At 62.4% G+C, this 15,760-nt stretch overlaps 1 protein-coding gene across 1 annotated transcript in view; it reads right to left on the bottom strand.

Moving 5' to 3' along the window:
• Positions 1–482: 482 nt before the first annotated feature.
• Positions 483–15,760, bottom strand: part of KCNQ2 (potassium voltage-gated channel subfamily Q member 2) — a 47,116-nt gene continuing 31,838 nt past the window's right edge. The window contains exons 14-19 of the mRNA XM_019637151.1: positions 13,082–13,305; positions 12,092–12,200; positions 11,500–11,631; positions 9,002–9,109; positions 6,463–6,586; positions 483–5,790 (exon numbers count right to left, since the gene is read on the bottom strand). Of these exons, the coding sequence (XP_019492696.1) occupies positions 5,065–5,790; positions 6,463–6,586; positions 9,002–9,109; positions 11,500–11,631; positions 12,092–12,200; positions 13,082–13,305 (1,423 nt within the window). The 3' untranslated portion in view covers positions 483–5,064. The remainder of the gene's footprint in view (positions 5,791–6,462; positions 6,587–9,001; positions 9,110–11,499; positions 11,632–12,091; positions 12,201–13,081; positions 13,306–15,760) is intronic.

Here is a 15,760-nt window from a genome sequence, read left to right as displayed (position 1 = left end):
CCCTCACTGGGGTCCCTCCCAGCAAGAGGAGGCAGGAGGAGTGGCGGGGCAGGTGCCAAGGACAGCAGGAGGCGGCTCCGAGGACACTAGTGTGGCTGTGTGGCTGCCTCCTCCAAATGCCAGCGGCCCCCTGTGCACAGCGCCCACGCCCAAGAGCCGGGCTGGCATTTCCTGGAGAGCCCAGCTGCTCCTGTCCCAGGACCCCAGCTGCTCCTGACAGTGGAGAGGACCACAGGCAGGAAGCCTGGTGTGGGTGAGCACGAATTTCTACTGTTCTGAGCCACCGGTTCGTGGTCCTCTGTTATGGCAGTGACAGGACACCGAGTGAGCCCGCGCCTTGACCCTGGAGAGCGAGCTCCCCCTCCCCCCACCATGGGAGCACAGTGACCTCTTGGTGGAGGCTGTTGCTGTCCCTGCCACCACGAGCCTATGCCACAGGCCAGCAGCCCAGAGAGCGTGCAAGAGAAAGAGGTGACACGCTGTCCAGGTTGAATCACTGCATTTTACTAAGTGCGCCGGGCACCCGAACTCGTCCCCGTGGCAGTAGAACTCTCCAGAACTTTCCATGTGCGTCCCTGCCACCAGATGCCACACCTGAGGTCCCCGGGGAACCCGTGCTGGGCCCGTTGTCATGGCACAAGCATCAACCTGACAGTGAGCTGAGTGAGTCAACATGTCGCTGGTCTGTAGAAAACTAGATTCATTCCTGGGCATCTGTCCTTAGAAAGCGACAGTGTGCAGCGGTGACACGGTCACGGAGAGAAGGCCTGCTTGCTATGGTACAGGGCACACCGTGCTCCAGTGTGCGGCACACACAAGGCATTATGAAATATTCTTTGGAGCGTGAACGAAAGTGCAAAGACAGCCAACGGCACACACGGATGGAGAGTTGCAGCCACCTTCCGGCCGGTGGCAACAAACCGTCTGACGGCACAGGGTGGGGACGCGAGCGGGTCTCAGGCGGACGTGGCAGGTGCGAAGACGGCATGAGGCCCGCCGCCCACTCAGCCTTCTGTGGCGCTGCTCCTGCGGGCCGTGGATGGACGAGGTGGCGGGGTCTGGTGTCGGTGCCTGGCGGTCACCCAGGGGGTATGGGGTGACCTCAGTGAATTCCTGTCAACATGCATTAAGGCAACTTTATGAAACACGGTCAGAGCTGGATGTGGGGCACATGGCAACATATGCATCCCTGCCTGGAAGTCCCAGGACTGAGGGCCTCCCCCGGGAGGGTCCCCTCCTGTCCGGGCACCTGATCTGCCTGTCCTAATGTCCTCCATCAGCCAGGGGCACCCACACAAATGCCCAAGACAAAGACCACCCAACTCCTCCCCAATGCCACAAATGACCTTATACGGTTGTAAAGCGGACTCTCACCTCCCCAGAAGCCTCTCTCACTCTCTACCCTGTTTCCATCATCACCTCCTCCTGGGGTCTGCTGTCAGTCCCACCCCTCACAAGACGGCAGACTCCAGAGACCGGGCCCCCAAGTCCTGCCTGCTCCAGAGGCTGCAGTCCTGGCCGGGGCAGCCAGCTCCCCCAGGTCCCTTGGAGAGGTGTGGACCCCCGATCCCATCACACCACCTCCTTCAGGAAGCCCTCCTCAGCTGTCTCCACTTAGTGCTTGGCGGGAACCCAAGTGAAGCCTACCCCTGGGGACAGGGACGCAGGAGGAAAGCCAGCCTGGGACAGCTTAGGTCAGGGAAGGGAGTGTCTGATTCTGGGCCTGTGTGCACTGGCGGTGCCGAGGGCATGGCGCCCCCGGCGGCTCAGAGCTCAGCCACCCCACAGGGGCGCAAGGCGTCTCCAAGCCCTCCACGGCGGGTCCTCACTGTCAAACCGTCCCTCTTCACACCACGTTCGTTTCAAGGGCTTGCGACGCCGGGGGACGTGGAAACTGCTCTTTTGTTTGCTCCTGCAGCCTGAGACCCAGGGGCAGGTGGCTGTGCCCACCAATCTGTACATTATTTACAATTTGGGGTGACTATGAGATAGATACAAATGCCAGCATTTCTACAAAGGCCTCCCAGCTCCCACCACCCCTCTGGGCTTCTGGAAGCGCCTAGAAATGTCTCAGAGCCAGGTTCTGTCTGCAAGCAGTGGAGGTGGGGGCATCCGATGCACGGGCGTCCCCAGAGCGCGGACGGGCCCCCTTCCTGTCCTGTATTAACATGTCAAATCCACGACCACAGGGTGGGGATGGCGGGCTCCAGCCTAGTGAGGGAGACGGGAGGTTAAAATAACACAGAAAACGCATGAGGCTGCCTGGCTGCCGACTGCTCTGGGCTCAGACGCGTGGTGATTAGGGGCAGGTCTAGGTTCTTCCTATCCTGGACATCTGGCCCCTACGAAGTAGCCCTCTCAGCATGGGGTCCCGGAGCCTGGGGCGGCTTTCAAGCCCCCAAAGTTGGGCAATGTTGCTGAGAGGACAGCTGTGGCTTCCCATAGGGAGGGGTTGTGGCTGGGGGGCGGGGGGAGGCAGGCTCAGGAGGGAGCCCTCTGCTCCCTGGCTCGGGTCCCTCCGTTTTCCAGGCGGCCCACTTTGAGGTTGTGGCTCATGGTTTTACGTGGACAGAAGAGGGTGCTGCCAGAGCACACCAACGGCGACGCGGCAGCACCCCACCTGGCAGTGACAAAGCTGAGCCCCAGGCCAGGGGGACACAGGGAGCCGGCCAGCACCCCAGCATCACATCTGGACACCCCTGCAGACGCCGGGACCTCCCTGGCCCAGCCCAAGCTGTTTCTGGGCATCAGCCACCCAGGTGCTCTCGACGGCTGCCCGGCCAGCTGCCGGGGGGAGCACACGGGACCCGGGAGCCTAGGACGGCCGGAGCCCCAGGCTTCAAGGTCCCAGGACCGGCTGTGGCTCCTGAAGTCCTTAGTTCCTAGTGACTTAAAGCAGGAAGAGCAGAGTGAGGGGTCAAACACAGGGCCGCCTAGGTCAGAAACATGGTGTGTGTGCGTGCGTGTGCGTGCTCGCACAGACTGTGAGCATGTGTGTGGTATGTGTCCTCTGGGCATGCACATCCCCTGTGTGTGTGTGTGTGTGTGTGTGTGTGAGCACGCGGGTATGTGTGGGCATGGGGTGTGTGCTCCAGCTGACACACACGCTTGTCTCGGGAATGTTGGCCCTCAGCCACACTCGTGTCACACACACACACTGAGACAGTGCACAAGCTTCCTGAGGGACACCCAGCCTGTGTCCTGTCACACGTCCCTGAAGGCGGGGCGGGCAGTGGACGAGCACTTTGGGGACAATCGCTGCTCAGGTCTGGGTCTGGGGGCCCCAGAGAAGGAGCCTCTTCCCACCGTCCCCCCCAAACCATCCCCCACACAGCTGTGGTCTCCTCTCCCCAAGGGGCAGAGATGTCCTTCAGGAGACTTCACGCCCTCCGTGCTGAGTGGGGCACCTCGACTATCCCCAATTCCTCCTGTCACCACCTCAGAAACACCTGCGTCTGGCTGAGCTGCTCTGGGGGCAGGAGCACGTCCAAGTCCAGCTCCCCCCTGCCGCCAGAGGCACACAGCACAGGGAGCAGGTGGAACAGAAGGCAAACCTCTCTTGGGGGAAAGGGCCCCCCTCCCAGCACAAGATCCCACAGGGGACACGGTTCCTGTTGCTGGCAATGGGTGTGGGGGCAGCCCGGGGGCTGGTGTCGGGTGTGGGTGCACAGGTGCTCTGCCTGTCGGGGGCCTGCGGCTGGAGTCCCTCCCACGAGGGGACACAGAAGGAGGTGCAGACCCCAGCCCCGACCCCACCCAAAGGGCGGCAGCGGGCAGGGTGGCCACTGCCTGGGTCACTTCACACCAGCCACCCCAAGTGCCAGAGCTGTCTACACTGTAAGAGGCTTTTCAAATCACTGCAGAGGTGGCTTAGCTGGGCCCAGGCCTGGCGCACACGGGGTCCCTGCCTCAGAGAGTGCCAGGTGCCCAGGCTTGCCGCTCCGTTAGCTCAAAGGCCAGGCTCCCCACACTGCCTGCCGAGGGCCCACCCCTGCGTTTGGGCTCCCGGTCAAAGCTGCTGCCCCTGGGGCCCAGGTGCCAATGACAGGAAGGTGGGGTTCTCCGCTCCCCGGGGACCAGGGTAGGGATGGGTGTCTCTGACTCACAAGACACCAAGAGACCACAGCTAAGGGACTAGTCAGTGGAGGAGAGCAGGTGGGAGACGGTCAGCTCCCTTGGGGACAGGACCTCCTACAGGACAAAGCTGCCTTTGTCTCTGGGTGGGGAGGGGGCTCTCATGATGCTTGGGGGTGTTGAAGGCTTTTCCCAGTTGTTATGCATCACCCAGGCCTGGGTTCTGTACGGGCACCAGTGGGGGACAGGTGAAAGGTGGGGTCGAGTCTGTCACCACAACCCACCCAGTCCCGGAACCTGCAGCACAAGCCCAGCCCAGAGCGGGGCCCCCGGCCACGCAGCACCGCTCCCATGCTGAGTCTCTAGACAGGCAGCTGACCACGGCCCAGTGACCAGCGCTCAGCCAGGGCAGAGCGTCCACACCCAGGTCTCCTGTAGCTGGGACGGCCCCCAAGGACCCTCTTCCAGGAGGCTGAGGAGGAGGCCCTTCCCACGAGGTCGGAGGGTCACCGTGCTCCCTTGTGGTTCCGAAGCCTCGCCCCCTCCCCTCCAGGCCGGGCCCCTGGACTTAGAGCTGCCTCCCATCACAGGGACTCGGAGCCCAGGGGGAGGAGGCGATGGCGCTGGCTGCTGACTGGCAGATCTCTGGATGGGCACCCAAGGGCATCGTCCCAGCCGGGCACACGACAGAGCCTCACGGGGACAGGCCTGCCCCTTGCTGGCGCCTTCTCAGGGCCCTGCTCTGACCCCATGCCTCTGCCCCGCCACCACGGGCCTGCTCACACACGGGCTGACAGCCTGCAAAGTGGGCACAGCCGGCCTGGCTGCCCCTAGTTGGAAAAGAACTTTTATCACCCTTCATTATGGAGACCAGGGAGCCCCCGCCTGCCCACATCCCACGTGGCACCTGCCATGTGACTCTAAGAAAAGGTCCCCAGGGTCCCACCTCGAAACCTCAAGGCCAAAGTCAGGGAGAGGCCGAGGGGGGCCTCATTTCCGCGGCCCGGCCCAGCCCACGTCACCGAAGGGGCCCTCGCCCGTAGCCGAGCGTGGCGGTGGCCCGCACGGGGTGCAGAGGTCCGAGTCCGTGTCCGACTCCCCCTCAGCGATGTAGGGTCTGACTTTGGCACAGGGCGCAGCGGCCGCATAGCAGCTGTTGAGGGCGTCCAGGTTCTCCTTGGACTGGGAGATGCTGAAGCCACTGAAGGACCGCTCCAGCTCCTCATGGTCCACGGACGGGATGGAGATGGACGTGTCGCTGTCCCGCAGCGCGCCCTCGTGGGGCCGGCAGGCCGGCGCGTCCTCGTGCCTCAGGAACTCCGCACTCGCCCGGTTGCCCCCACCATAGGCGGACAGCGAGCGCTCGTGGGCGGGCGGGGGCGGGATGCGCACCAGCGGGCCGTGGTCCCCCACGGGCGAGGTGCCCTGGCGCGGCGGGCCGTGCTGCTGCCATGAGGTGGAGGGCGGGCACTGGGCAGGGAGCGCCGTCGGGGGCGCCGAGAAGTTCTTGTGGCCCACGGAGCTGGTGGAGCGGATGAGCTTGACAATGCAGCCGCTGCGGTCGCCCTGCTCACGGCTGTCCTCGGGGCTGTGGTACGGGGGCGCCGGCTCCGGCTCCTTGGCCCCGAAGTACGCCTGGGTCTCCGAGGAGGGGATCCCCATGCGCTGCGTGTAGATGCTCACCAGGAAGTCCAGCTTCTTCTCCATGGACAGGACCTGCAAGGCGGGATGCTGGGGCCGGCTGCTCCCCACATAGGTGGGGGGACCTGGGCTGCTCCCCGCACAGGTGGGGACCCAGCCTGCTCTCCACAGAGGGGCAGAGGCGGCAGGAAGCAGACCCCGCAGCAGCTCAGACCCTGACCCCACCTGTCACTGTGTGTGGCCTCAGGGCTTCAGAATGCTGGACCCTGCCACTTGTCCGGGCCACCCCGCTTCCCACCGTGGGCCCACCCCTGGAGCAACATGCACAGAGGGGCGGCACCACCATTCCCTCCTTGGCTCCCAGAATCAGAGCCCAGGTGAGGGCCTTGCCTTGTTTGTGGTTCTGAGGACTTGCTCCCAGGAGAGGGCAGTGGGGACAAGGCCAGCCAGGTGTGACAGAGGGCCACTCACAGGGCCTCGGTGCACGGCGCCTCACCTAGCAGTGGCTCCCACCCAGGCAAAGGGAGGGGCCATAAGTGGCGCTCCTGGCCCTGAGGGTCTGTGGGTATAGCTGCAGAAGGGACAGTGTCCCAGACCTGGGCGCGGCTCAGGGAGGTGTGAGGGGTCCGAATGCAGCACCTTCGGCTATAAAGGCCCCACGTCCCCTGAAGCTCAAAGACCCTCCTGCAGTGTCCACCCCAGACACCTTAGGCCAAAAGGCCCGGCAGCCTCCCCGGCCTGTCCCACCTGCTTCTCCACTTTGCCCAGGCGGCCCATCATGCTGGGGTCCTCGGGCAGCTCCGCCTCTGCTGGGCCCTTGGTGCGGTCCTTGTCTGTCATCGCTGGGCCCCGCCCCACGATCTGGTCCACTCTGCCAGGAAGAGACCCCACCCCCCAGCATGAGTTTCGGTAGGTGTGGCGGCCGAAGCCCTCTCTTCCTGGGCCAGGCCACAGCCCTCCAGATCCAGGCTCCGGGCAGAGCCCAGAGCCGAGAGGGGCAGCGGGGTGCCAGGACAGATGGGCGCCGGGCGCCTTGTTCTCACCCTGAGCTCTGAGCCCTTGGGGCCTGTTACCCGTCCACTCCATTACAGTGGGCTGGCACATTAGCGAGGAGTAAAGTGAAGGGAATTAAGGTCAGTCACCCCTCAGCTCCCCTGCTGGACCCGGCCCTGCCCCCACCCCGAGCTTTACTCCTTCATAATGTGTCACAGGCCTGGGCCCAACTGGGTCCGGTGGGGTCAGTTAAATGTCTGCAGCAGCCACAACAGAAGCAGGAAGGGCGTGCGGCTCATGCACCAGGACAGGGAGAGAGCGGACACAGAGCAGCACAGGAAACTGCCCACGTACAACCAAAGGAGGGGACAGACAGAGCCACAGCCAACCAGAGAGAGGGTCGTGTGTGTGCACACGTGTGTGTGTGCACGCGTGTACGGGACGCAGAACATAGCTGTGCCGACCTCAGTCGAGGCCATCGGTCCTGAATGCCAACCAAGGAAGGAGGTTTCCTTCGAGGAGGGGGCTGCTGTCTGACCAGCAAGGTGTTCCCTGGCCCCCACGCTGAACAGAGAGGGCCACTGAAGGGCTCGGAAGCGGTGTGGACGCTCACTCAGAACAAAGGTCCCGGCTGTCTGCCAGCCGTGGGGTCAGCCGCTGTGAACCTGCTAGGGTGCGGCCAAGCGGGACGGTGACGCAGACCGAGGCCACGCAGCCCCCACCTCGTTTGTGGCCTGGATCCCCCAGCACAAAGCTCGCTTCTCAAGTTTGGGGTGCAGGAAGGTGCTGCTCCCACAGCCCAGCAGGGGCCACGTGAGCAGGCCAGAGCTGCATCTAGGTTTATCTTCTTGACCACAGGGCTGCCCTGTCTGACAGGGGCCAGGGGGCTCGGGTGATTGTTTCTTTCTGTTGCACGAAGCAGAAGAGGGGTTCAGGCTTGCATCACCATAGTGCAGCTCCTCATGCTCCCTGGGCTTCATGCTGGAGTCATGCACAGAAGGGCCACGCGGGCGGGAGGGGCAGAGCGGGGGACCCTCGGACTCCAAGCAGACACCGGTGGAGATGGGAGGAGAAGGGGTTCTCTGGCGTTTTTGCGCGTCCATACAGTCCAGGCACAGGTGCTCAGCGCCTTTACCCCTGCCACATGACGGGCTGCCTGCATGGCCGGTCCCCATGGGAGCCTGGGCCACCCCCTACCCTAGGCCGCAGGCTGAGGAGTTGGGCTTAATCCCCATGTGACCAGACTGTCCTTCTGGCCCCTTCTCTGAGTGAATGTGTGTGTCCTCTGCCTGGAGCACTCCAAGGGCCGGCAGGGCCTTCCCGGTTCGTGGCTCTGAACCATTCCAGCAGCAGTGCCCAGAAAGACGGCTTGGGTCTCAACGCCCAGCATCCTCGGGGCTGGGGAACATGGCAGAGCTCAAGGGACCCGGAAAATGCCATCTGGGGCTGCCCTGGGTCAGGCCTGCTCCCCCGGGAACTCCCTTCTCATGGGACAGCTGCCAGGTTGAGACGCCCGGCACGCAGACCCATGGCCTCCGGGACACTGGGGGCCCCTCTGCTCCCCAGCTATCAGCGCAGCCAGGTGTCCCTCTCCTCACCCTCATATCTCTGCCTCAGGAGCTCCACTCTCCCTCGGCCCACCAGACCTGCTGGAGAAGGGGCACGGGTCACAGTGTCCTCTGAATGGCCCCAGGAACGAAGTCTGAGTGTGCTGACTCACCACCTAAGGGTGCCCTCACCATGGTTCCCATCAGCCGGACGTCCTCATCGATAACACTAGTCACGATGCTGATGGTGGAAGACAGAGCACGGAGGCCCTGGGCCTTCCCTGAGCGCCCAACCCTCCTGTGTAGTCACAAGAGTTAAAAGCAAGAGCAGACACACAACCTGCTCAGACCTCACAGCAGCCCTGGTCGACCCCACCAGTGGCCGGGGGGGGGGGCGGCATCGACACTGAGGTCCTCGAAACCCCCAAGTCCTCCCTGCACATCTGCACACACCACGTCCTCGTGGAGCTGACCCTCTGGTCTGCCCGGAAGCCCCCACCCTGAGTGGACGTCGCAAACAGTGTCCATGGAAAGCTTCTCCAGGGCCCTGCAGGAGGGCCCGCAACACACAGCCCTCCCAGCCCTGCAGAGGGACGGCCTTCTCCCAGGCATGGCTTTGTCAGGGACAGAGAAACGTCCCCTTCATCCTGTCAGAAGAGCAGTGCGAGTGCTGCCGTCATGTGGCCTGGAGCGAAGGGGGCTGGCCATTCCACAGAGACAAGGCAGGAGAGGGTTGGCATCCTGACCTAGGTGAGTACTGGGGTGACTCTCTCGGAGGGGCCGTGGGTCCTTTGGTGGGGTACTTCTTGTGCCGGGGAGTTGAAGGGGGTGGGGGGCCCACAATCATATCTATCCTGGCGAGTAAACAAGAAAAAGACACCAGCAAAATGCATCGTGAAGCAACACGAAGGGGGGCAGCTGGGAGCTTGCAGAAACAGAAGGAACAACCCAGCATAAAGCCACAAGTGACAGGTCTTACGACTCTGTCCTGCTCCAAACAACGCAGTGGACACCACGCTCGCTTGATCTGCCCCGTGTTCAAGCGAGCACGGCCTGGGTGGCCGCAACCTGACTGCGTGCCCAGCCTGCCCGGCGAGCATGCACGTGCATGGGGCGCGTCGCAGCTGGCACACAGCCCCAGGGCGCCGGCTAAGACAGCACTAAGACAGGCTGGCAAGGGACAGACGTCCGGCTCCTGGGGTGCGCGCCTGGCTTGTTTTCCCCGACAGAAAGAGAAGGAAAGGGCAAGTTGAGGACAGAAGAGACCGATGAACATGACAGCTGTGGTGAAAGATGTGAGAGGAGGGCCAGCAGGAGGCGCTAGACGGTTGCCACACGAGTACAGTCTGTTCAGATGCACATGTGCACACTCACACACATACTGCTCACTTGCACACATGCATTCACACACATCACTCACATGAAGTCAGTTCACACACATGTGTGTGCGCACACATGCACACTCATGCACACATGTGCACACTTACACACATCACGTGCACGCTCACACGCATACTGCTCACTTGCACACGTGCATTCACACATCACTCACATGCACAGTCAGTTCACACACATGCACGCACGCACATGTGCATACTTACACACATCACACACTCACATGCACACATGTGCACACTTACACACATTGCGCACTCACGCACACATGTGTACGCTCATACACTCGTTTGCACACACAACACAGATCTCATGGACACTCTGGGAGGACGCTGGGCAATTGGCCTCCTGGCTTGAGCCCGGGTAGAGGAGGGTCACCTTCTGCCCCCACCCAATGGGAGCAAGTTAAGGTCCAGAGAGATCCCTCCCCTGGCATCCTGGAGCAGGACAGGGAAGGTGCCCCGAGGCAGGGCACACAGACTTTCTCAGAATGAGGACTTCGCTCCTGCCAGGGGGCTGGGAGCTGGGCTGAACCCCAGGACTGTCCCCTGACTGTCCAGGACCCAGGCGTCAACGGAGGAGCCATCTTGTTTGAGGAGCTGTGGGCAGGGATGGGGCTCCGACTGGCAGGAGCATGTGACCCACTTCAAGAGAGACCCACAGCAACAGGTATGTGGCCTCCTTCCAGGCACCACAAACACACATGTGTGTATATGGAGGGTGGGTGCCTACAAGCACACGTGTACTTAGTGTGAGCATGTGTGTGGACTTACAGGCACACGTGTGTGGGCATGGGGCAAAGAACATAGGTATGTGTACACGTGCATGCTAGCACACATGTGCACACACCTGTTCATGGGTGTGCTTGTGTGTGCCCTGGGCCCTTGCCCATGTCTGTATACACATGTGTATAAGTGACTCCTGGGGTGGGCACTGGAGACAGCAGTGTGTGCCCTGCTGTTGCCACGCCTTGGACATACATCCCAGCCCCGCTTTCTGCCTGGGAAGTGGGAAGCCCAATGTGGGGGGCGGGTGAACAAGCCTACCGTCCAGAGAGAGGGGGTGCCAACCAGCATCGCTGCTGCCAAGGGGGCCATGAGAACCCCACAGCTTTGTCTCACCAGAACCACTCGTCCCCAGCACATACGCACACACGTGCACATAAACATGCACGACACACGACACCCACAGCCCAGCACACACAGACACAGGCACACAGCCTTGGGTATGCACATGTACACACACATACACACGTGTGCACTTGTACATGTGTCCATTCACACGCGTGCATGCAGTGCACACAGACTTGAGTGCACAAACACACACACACTTGCCATCATAGTGTAGGCAGGACGGGAGAGGAGGGAGAGGCAACAGAGATATTAAAACAAAGCAGAAAGTCCGTGTGGGGCCGGAGTGGGGCTGCAGAGGTGGCAGCAAGCAGGGCCGTCCACGGCCCCGTCCACCATCCTGACCACCGCCCTGACCACCGCCCCGTCCACGGCCCCGTCCACCGCCCTGACCACGGCCCCGTCCACCACCCTGACCACGGCCCTGACCACGGCCCCGTCCACCGCCCTGACCACCGCCCTGTCCACCGCCCCATCCACGGCCCCATCCACGGCCCCGTCCACCGCCCCGTCCACTGCCCTGTCCACTTCCCCGTCCACGGCCCCGTCCACGGCCCCGTCCACGGCCCCATCCACTGCCCTGTCCACTGCCCCACCTCTGGCAGGGAGTGAGTGAGCCACCCTCACTGCACCTGTCTGCCCAACACATGTCACGCCAGCGTTGGCCCAGGATCACTGGCCTTGGTATCCTGGGGGCTGGGGGGGGAGGAGGCTCTTGCCTTGACTGCAGGTTTTTAATGCGGGACAGCATGTCCAGGTGGCCAGCCGAGTACTGCTCAATCACATCCATCACATCGTAGGGCCGCAGGCTCTCCTTGAACTTCCGCTTGGACACCAGGAATCTCATGACACTGGAAGGGGACGGGTGGAGGGTCGTGAGCCCTGGTAAAGACCACTCCAGACCACACTCCAAAGCAGGCCGGCTCCGGCGTTCACCTGCTGTGGCCTTCTCAGCGTCCCCGAGAATGCCCACTGGACAATTTCCCTATTATCTGGGCCACCCACCACATATCCCAGCCACTCAGGCCCAATTGTGCAGACAGACCCTCGCCCACTGGGACCCCCTATGGGGGTGGCTCCTGACTGTTCTGTTCACTAACAGCCTCGGGTTCTCTATTCCCGGGACGGGACGGTGACCACTGTGGCATGCGGTGCCTTGTGAGCCACAGGGAACCAGGACGAAAGGGTGTCCCAGCAAAGCACGTGCCCTCATACCAGCCGCCCAGGACCTGATCCCCAGGGACAGAGTAGACCCCTGCCCCTCGCTGGGCTCTATGAGGGAGGCCTCGCCCCAGACGCCAGGCCACTCACCACACGGCTCGGATGCTGACTTTTAGGCCTGGGGTCAGGTCCTCTGTCACAAACTCGCAGTTACAACTCTTGTTGTCGTCCACGATGTCCTCCCCTGGGAGGCTTGCTTCTGGGTGGAAGGGGACGCAACCCGTGAGGAGACCGAGGGGGCTGGTCCTTTGGCCCCGTCACTCCCGCGCATCAGAGAGGGTATCAGAGAACCCCTCAGGCTCCCCTAGCATGCCCTGTCTGGCACACAAGCTCTAGAATGCACCCCCATCCTTTCTCAATGGCCCACGGGGAGCGTGACGTGAGGGTTAAAGGGCATCGCTGTGAGCGGACAGATAAACAGGCAGGGTGGGATGCGTCCACACCCAGCAACGACGATGCCTCAGCCGTGCACAAGAACGAAGTTGACCTACACCACGACGAGTGTGAGCCTGGAAAACGCTCCGTGAGCGAAGCCAAACCCGAAAGCACGAACACTGTGTGACCCACTGTATGTCACTATGTCCAGACATGGAAGCGGACCGGTGGTGGCCGGGGGCTGGGAGTGACTGCTAACAGGGAGGGGTTCCTTTGAGGGCGTGTGAAGTGTCCTAGGACAGGACACAGACAGTGGCTGCACAACACGGTGAATGTGCCAAACTCATTCTGGGCCGCTCACTCTAAAACAGCTGATTGTATCTCACATGACTCTCACCTTAATACAGCGGTTCTCAACCTTCCTAACGCCGCGACCCCTTAATGCAGTTCCTCATGTTGCGGTGACCCCCAACCATAAAATTATTTTCGTTGCTACTCTATAACTGTCATTTTGCTACTGTTATGAATCGTAATGTAAATACCTTTTCGTTTTCCGATGGTCTTAGGCGACCCCTGTGAAAGGGTCGTTCGACCCCCAAAGGGGCCGCGACCCACAGGTTGAAAACCACTGCCTTAATAGAAGAAAAGGGAAAAGTGGGTGCTGCCCCTGGGACTATCCCCTGCGAGGCGCTGGGCCCAACCCACCTTCTGAGTTCTGCCGGGATGTGGCGCCCTTGACCCGGAAGGCCTGCCGTGCACGGCTGCGGTCTCCAAAGCTCCAGCTTTTCGGCACCTTGCTGGGGCTGTCCTCCAGGCTCTGGTCAGCGCTGGGTGACCGCCGCATGGGCTGGGCCTGTGGGGAGCCCTTCCCCTTGGCAGCCACACCTCGGGGGCTGGAGAAGACACGATCTTTCAAACTGACCTTCTGACTGCTCCCACGAGGACAGATGGACAGACACACACAGGGAGACAGCAAGAGAAGTCACTCTGGACAGAACACCGGCACCCATCATTCTGCCCTCGGCTGATGCTGACCGTGCCCCAGAGAAACGCCCAATGAGGGCAGCTGTCGTAGGGTGCAGCCCGGGCAGGCAGGGAGGTTGCAGGGCGGGGGACACAGCCGTGGGCAGTTGGCTCCACCTCGGGCTCCCGGGCCAGAAGGTGGTCAGCAGGCTCTTGAGTCGCTTTTGGCTGCCACCAAAAGGGACACTGTCCTGCTCCTTCTCCAAGGTGACACCCACGGCAAGACAGGTCCCCAAATCCCCAGCAGCTGCTGTGGGTTCCCGGCCACCCCCACAGTATCACTGGCTGTCCCTCCAGACCCTGTAACTGCCCCAGAGTCAGGAGGGGTGAGGTCTGCAGCTGACCCCTGGGCCGAGCCCCACAGAGCAGTGTGGGCCCGGGAGCAGAGGGCTTAGCAGCGTCATGGAGGGTGAGAGCTGGCCTGTCTCCCTCTGCCTGGGCAGCACAGGTCCACGCCCTCCCCCAGGACGCGTCCGGGAGCTGGATGGAATGGAATGGGTGTGCCTGCACTGCCGGCCACCTCAGCTGCAACAGGCAGTCCAAGCCCTGGCCCGAGGCTACAGAGAGGGGGCGGCCATAGCTGGCCAGCCACAGCCCTGCAGGAGTCCTCGGGCCTCCCTGTCCCCATGTCTCTTGGTAACTATGGAGATGGAACTGACTCTCTGGGCAGCAGCCAGGAGACAGGGGTGGGTGGCTACAGTCAGGGTACAGCCATTGGCTTCCTCTCACTGAGCAGTTTCCACCATCTGCCCAAGACAGGAGGCTCTCGGGACCCATGAACCTGTTCATGCCCAGCCATGTGCAGAACCACAGAACCTCCTAGAATGGCCTCTGAGCAGGGCCCCTCACGGCTCCTGGGGACCTGTGACAAACCTGCTCAGAGGGCCCAGTGAGACCCCTGCTGTTGCTGGGAAGACACCTTGCCTGCTAATCCCTCAGACACCACCCGCCCCGTCTCAGCTCCCCAGGGTCAGGTGCCTTCTTTGCTCCCAACTGGGACCCACAGCTGAGAAACACCCATCAGACGGCGCAGAGATGACCAGCCACAGAAAACAGGCAGCCTGCCATCCAGTCCACCTAACCTGTACACCGCAGCCGGGTCAACGCCTGTCTCTACCCCCAGACAGCTGAGATTCTCTGTGCCAGTTCAGGGGTCTCTGCGGGGTGGGAAGAAAAGCCCTTTGGGCAGATGACCCTGAGGCGTGAACCCCATGGGTGTCCTGTGACACAGGAACACGCGTCAGCTTGTTCAGGACACCAGCCCCGAGCCCATAACCACTGCACCCAGTGCGAGGAGTAGTCGGGCAGGTGGGACCGAGGGATGCGGGGAGCCAAGTGCTGTGAGCCCTCCTCTGTTTAATCCCAATGGAGACCACCAGCTAGTCCAGGGAGACCATGAGACGCGATGGCCTCACCAAGCAGGGAGAGCTGGAGACCCCAGCACCAGGAGCTCCAGGAACTCGGCCCCACGAGGCTGCCGTCTTGGACGGACCCACAGGAAGGAGCCTTCCCTGGTCCGGCCTGGCCCTGCCGTCCCCCAGCTCAGACAGGGGAGGCGCTTTCTGCAGAGGAGGCCACAGTCTGGACACCTGGACGGCCAGTCATCAAGGCTCAGGGCCCACAGGCACTCCACCCAACCCCACCCCAGCCAACCTGGACATGCCCCAACTCCAGGTACCCAAACAGGCGGTGGCCCTGCAGGTTTGAGGGGGCCCTGCATCACCTTGCAAGCCAAGGACAGAAGCAAATGCGTGGGAGGGTCTCTGGCCGCCTACGCCAGGTGGGGGGAAAAGCGGTGGCCAGGCAGCGCCCTGTATGACAGGGTTTCTTGAGGTGTTTGCACTTTCACATTTACCTGGGCCCAAGGAGCTATTAGGAAGGTCTGGAGGAGAAAGCCCAAGTCCGCTCTCTGCCCTTGCAGCCACCCCCCAACCCCCACGCACGCCCAGGGCGAAATCCTAAATACGGGGCCAGCTGTGAATTGGGCTGCGGAGAGGGTAGAGTCCAGCTGAGACGGGCCACACCCTGGTCGGCTGGCACATCTGGGGCCCAGCTCAGCAGGGTGGGAGCCGGCATCCACAGAAAGCTGCCAGGCCACGGCCACGATAGGCCACGGATGCCCAGGGCAGTGGGAGGACGAAGTGACACTTGTGACTTGTGCACAGCAGGACGGAGCTTGGCCCGGACTCCTGACCTGTCTGGTCCCCACACAGCCCCATCACAGCGCCTGCCCTGAGGGGCCAGCCTGTGGCCAGAACCGCGACAGACACAAGCTCTGGGCCAGCAGCACAGACTCTGTGGGCCCAGATTGTCCCTCTTGGGGCTGCAAGTCCCCACACAAGCGCCCAGATCCCGGAACAC

This window comes from Hipposideros armiger, unplaced genomic scaffold (genome assembly GCF_001890085.2).
Source record: "Hipposideros armiger isolate ML-2016 unplaced genomic scaffold, ASM189008v1 scaffold_32, whole genome shotgun sequence".
NCBI lineage: Eukaryota > Metazoa > Chordata > Mammalia > Chiroptera > Hipposideridae > Hipposideros > Hipposideros armiger.
The sequence above is the reverse complement of the archived record's forward strand: the minus strand, read 5'-3'. Positions and strand labels throughout refer to the sequence as shown.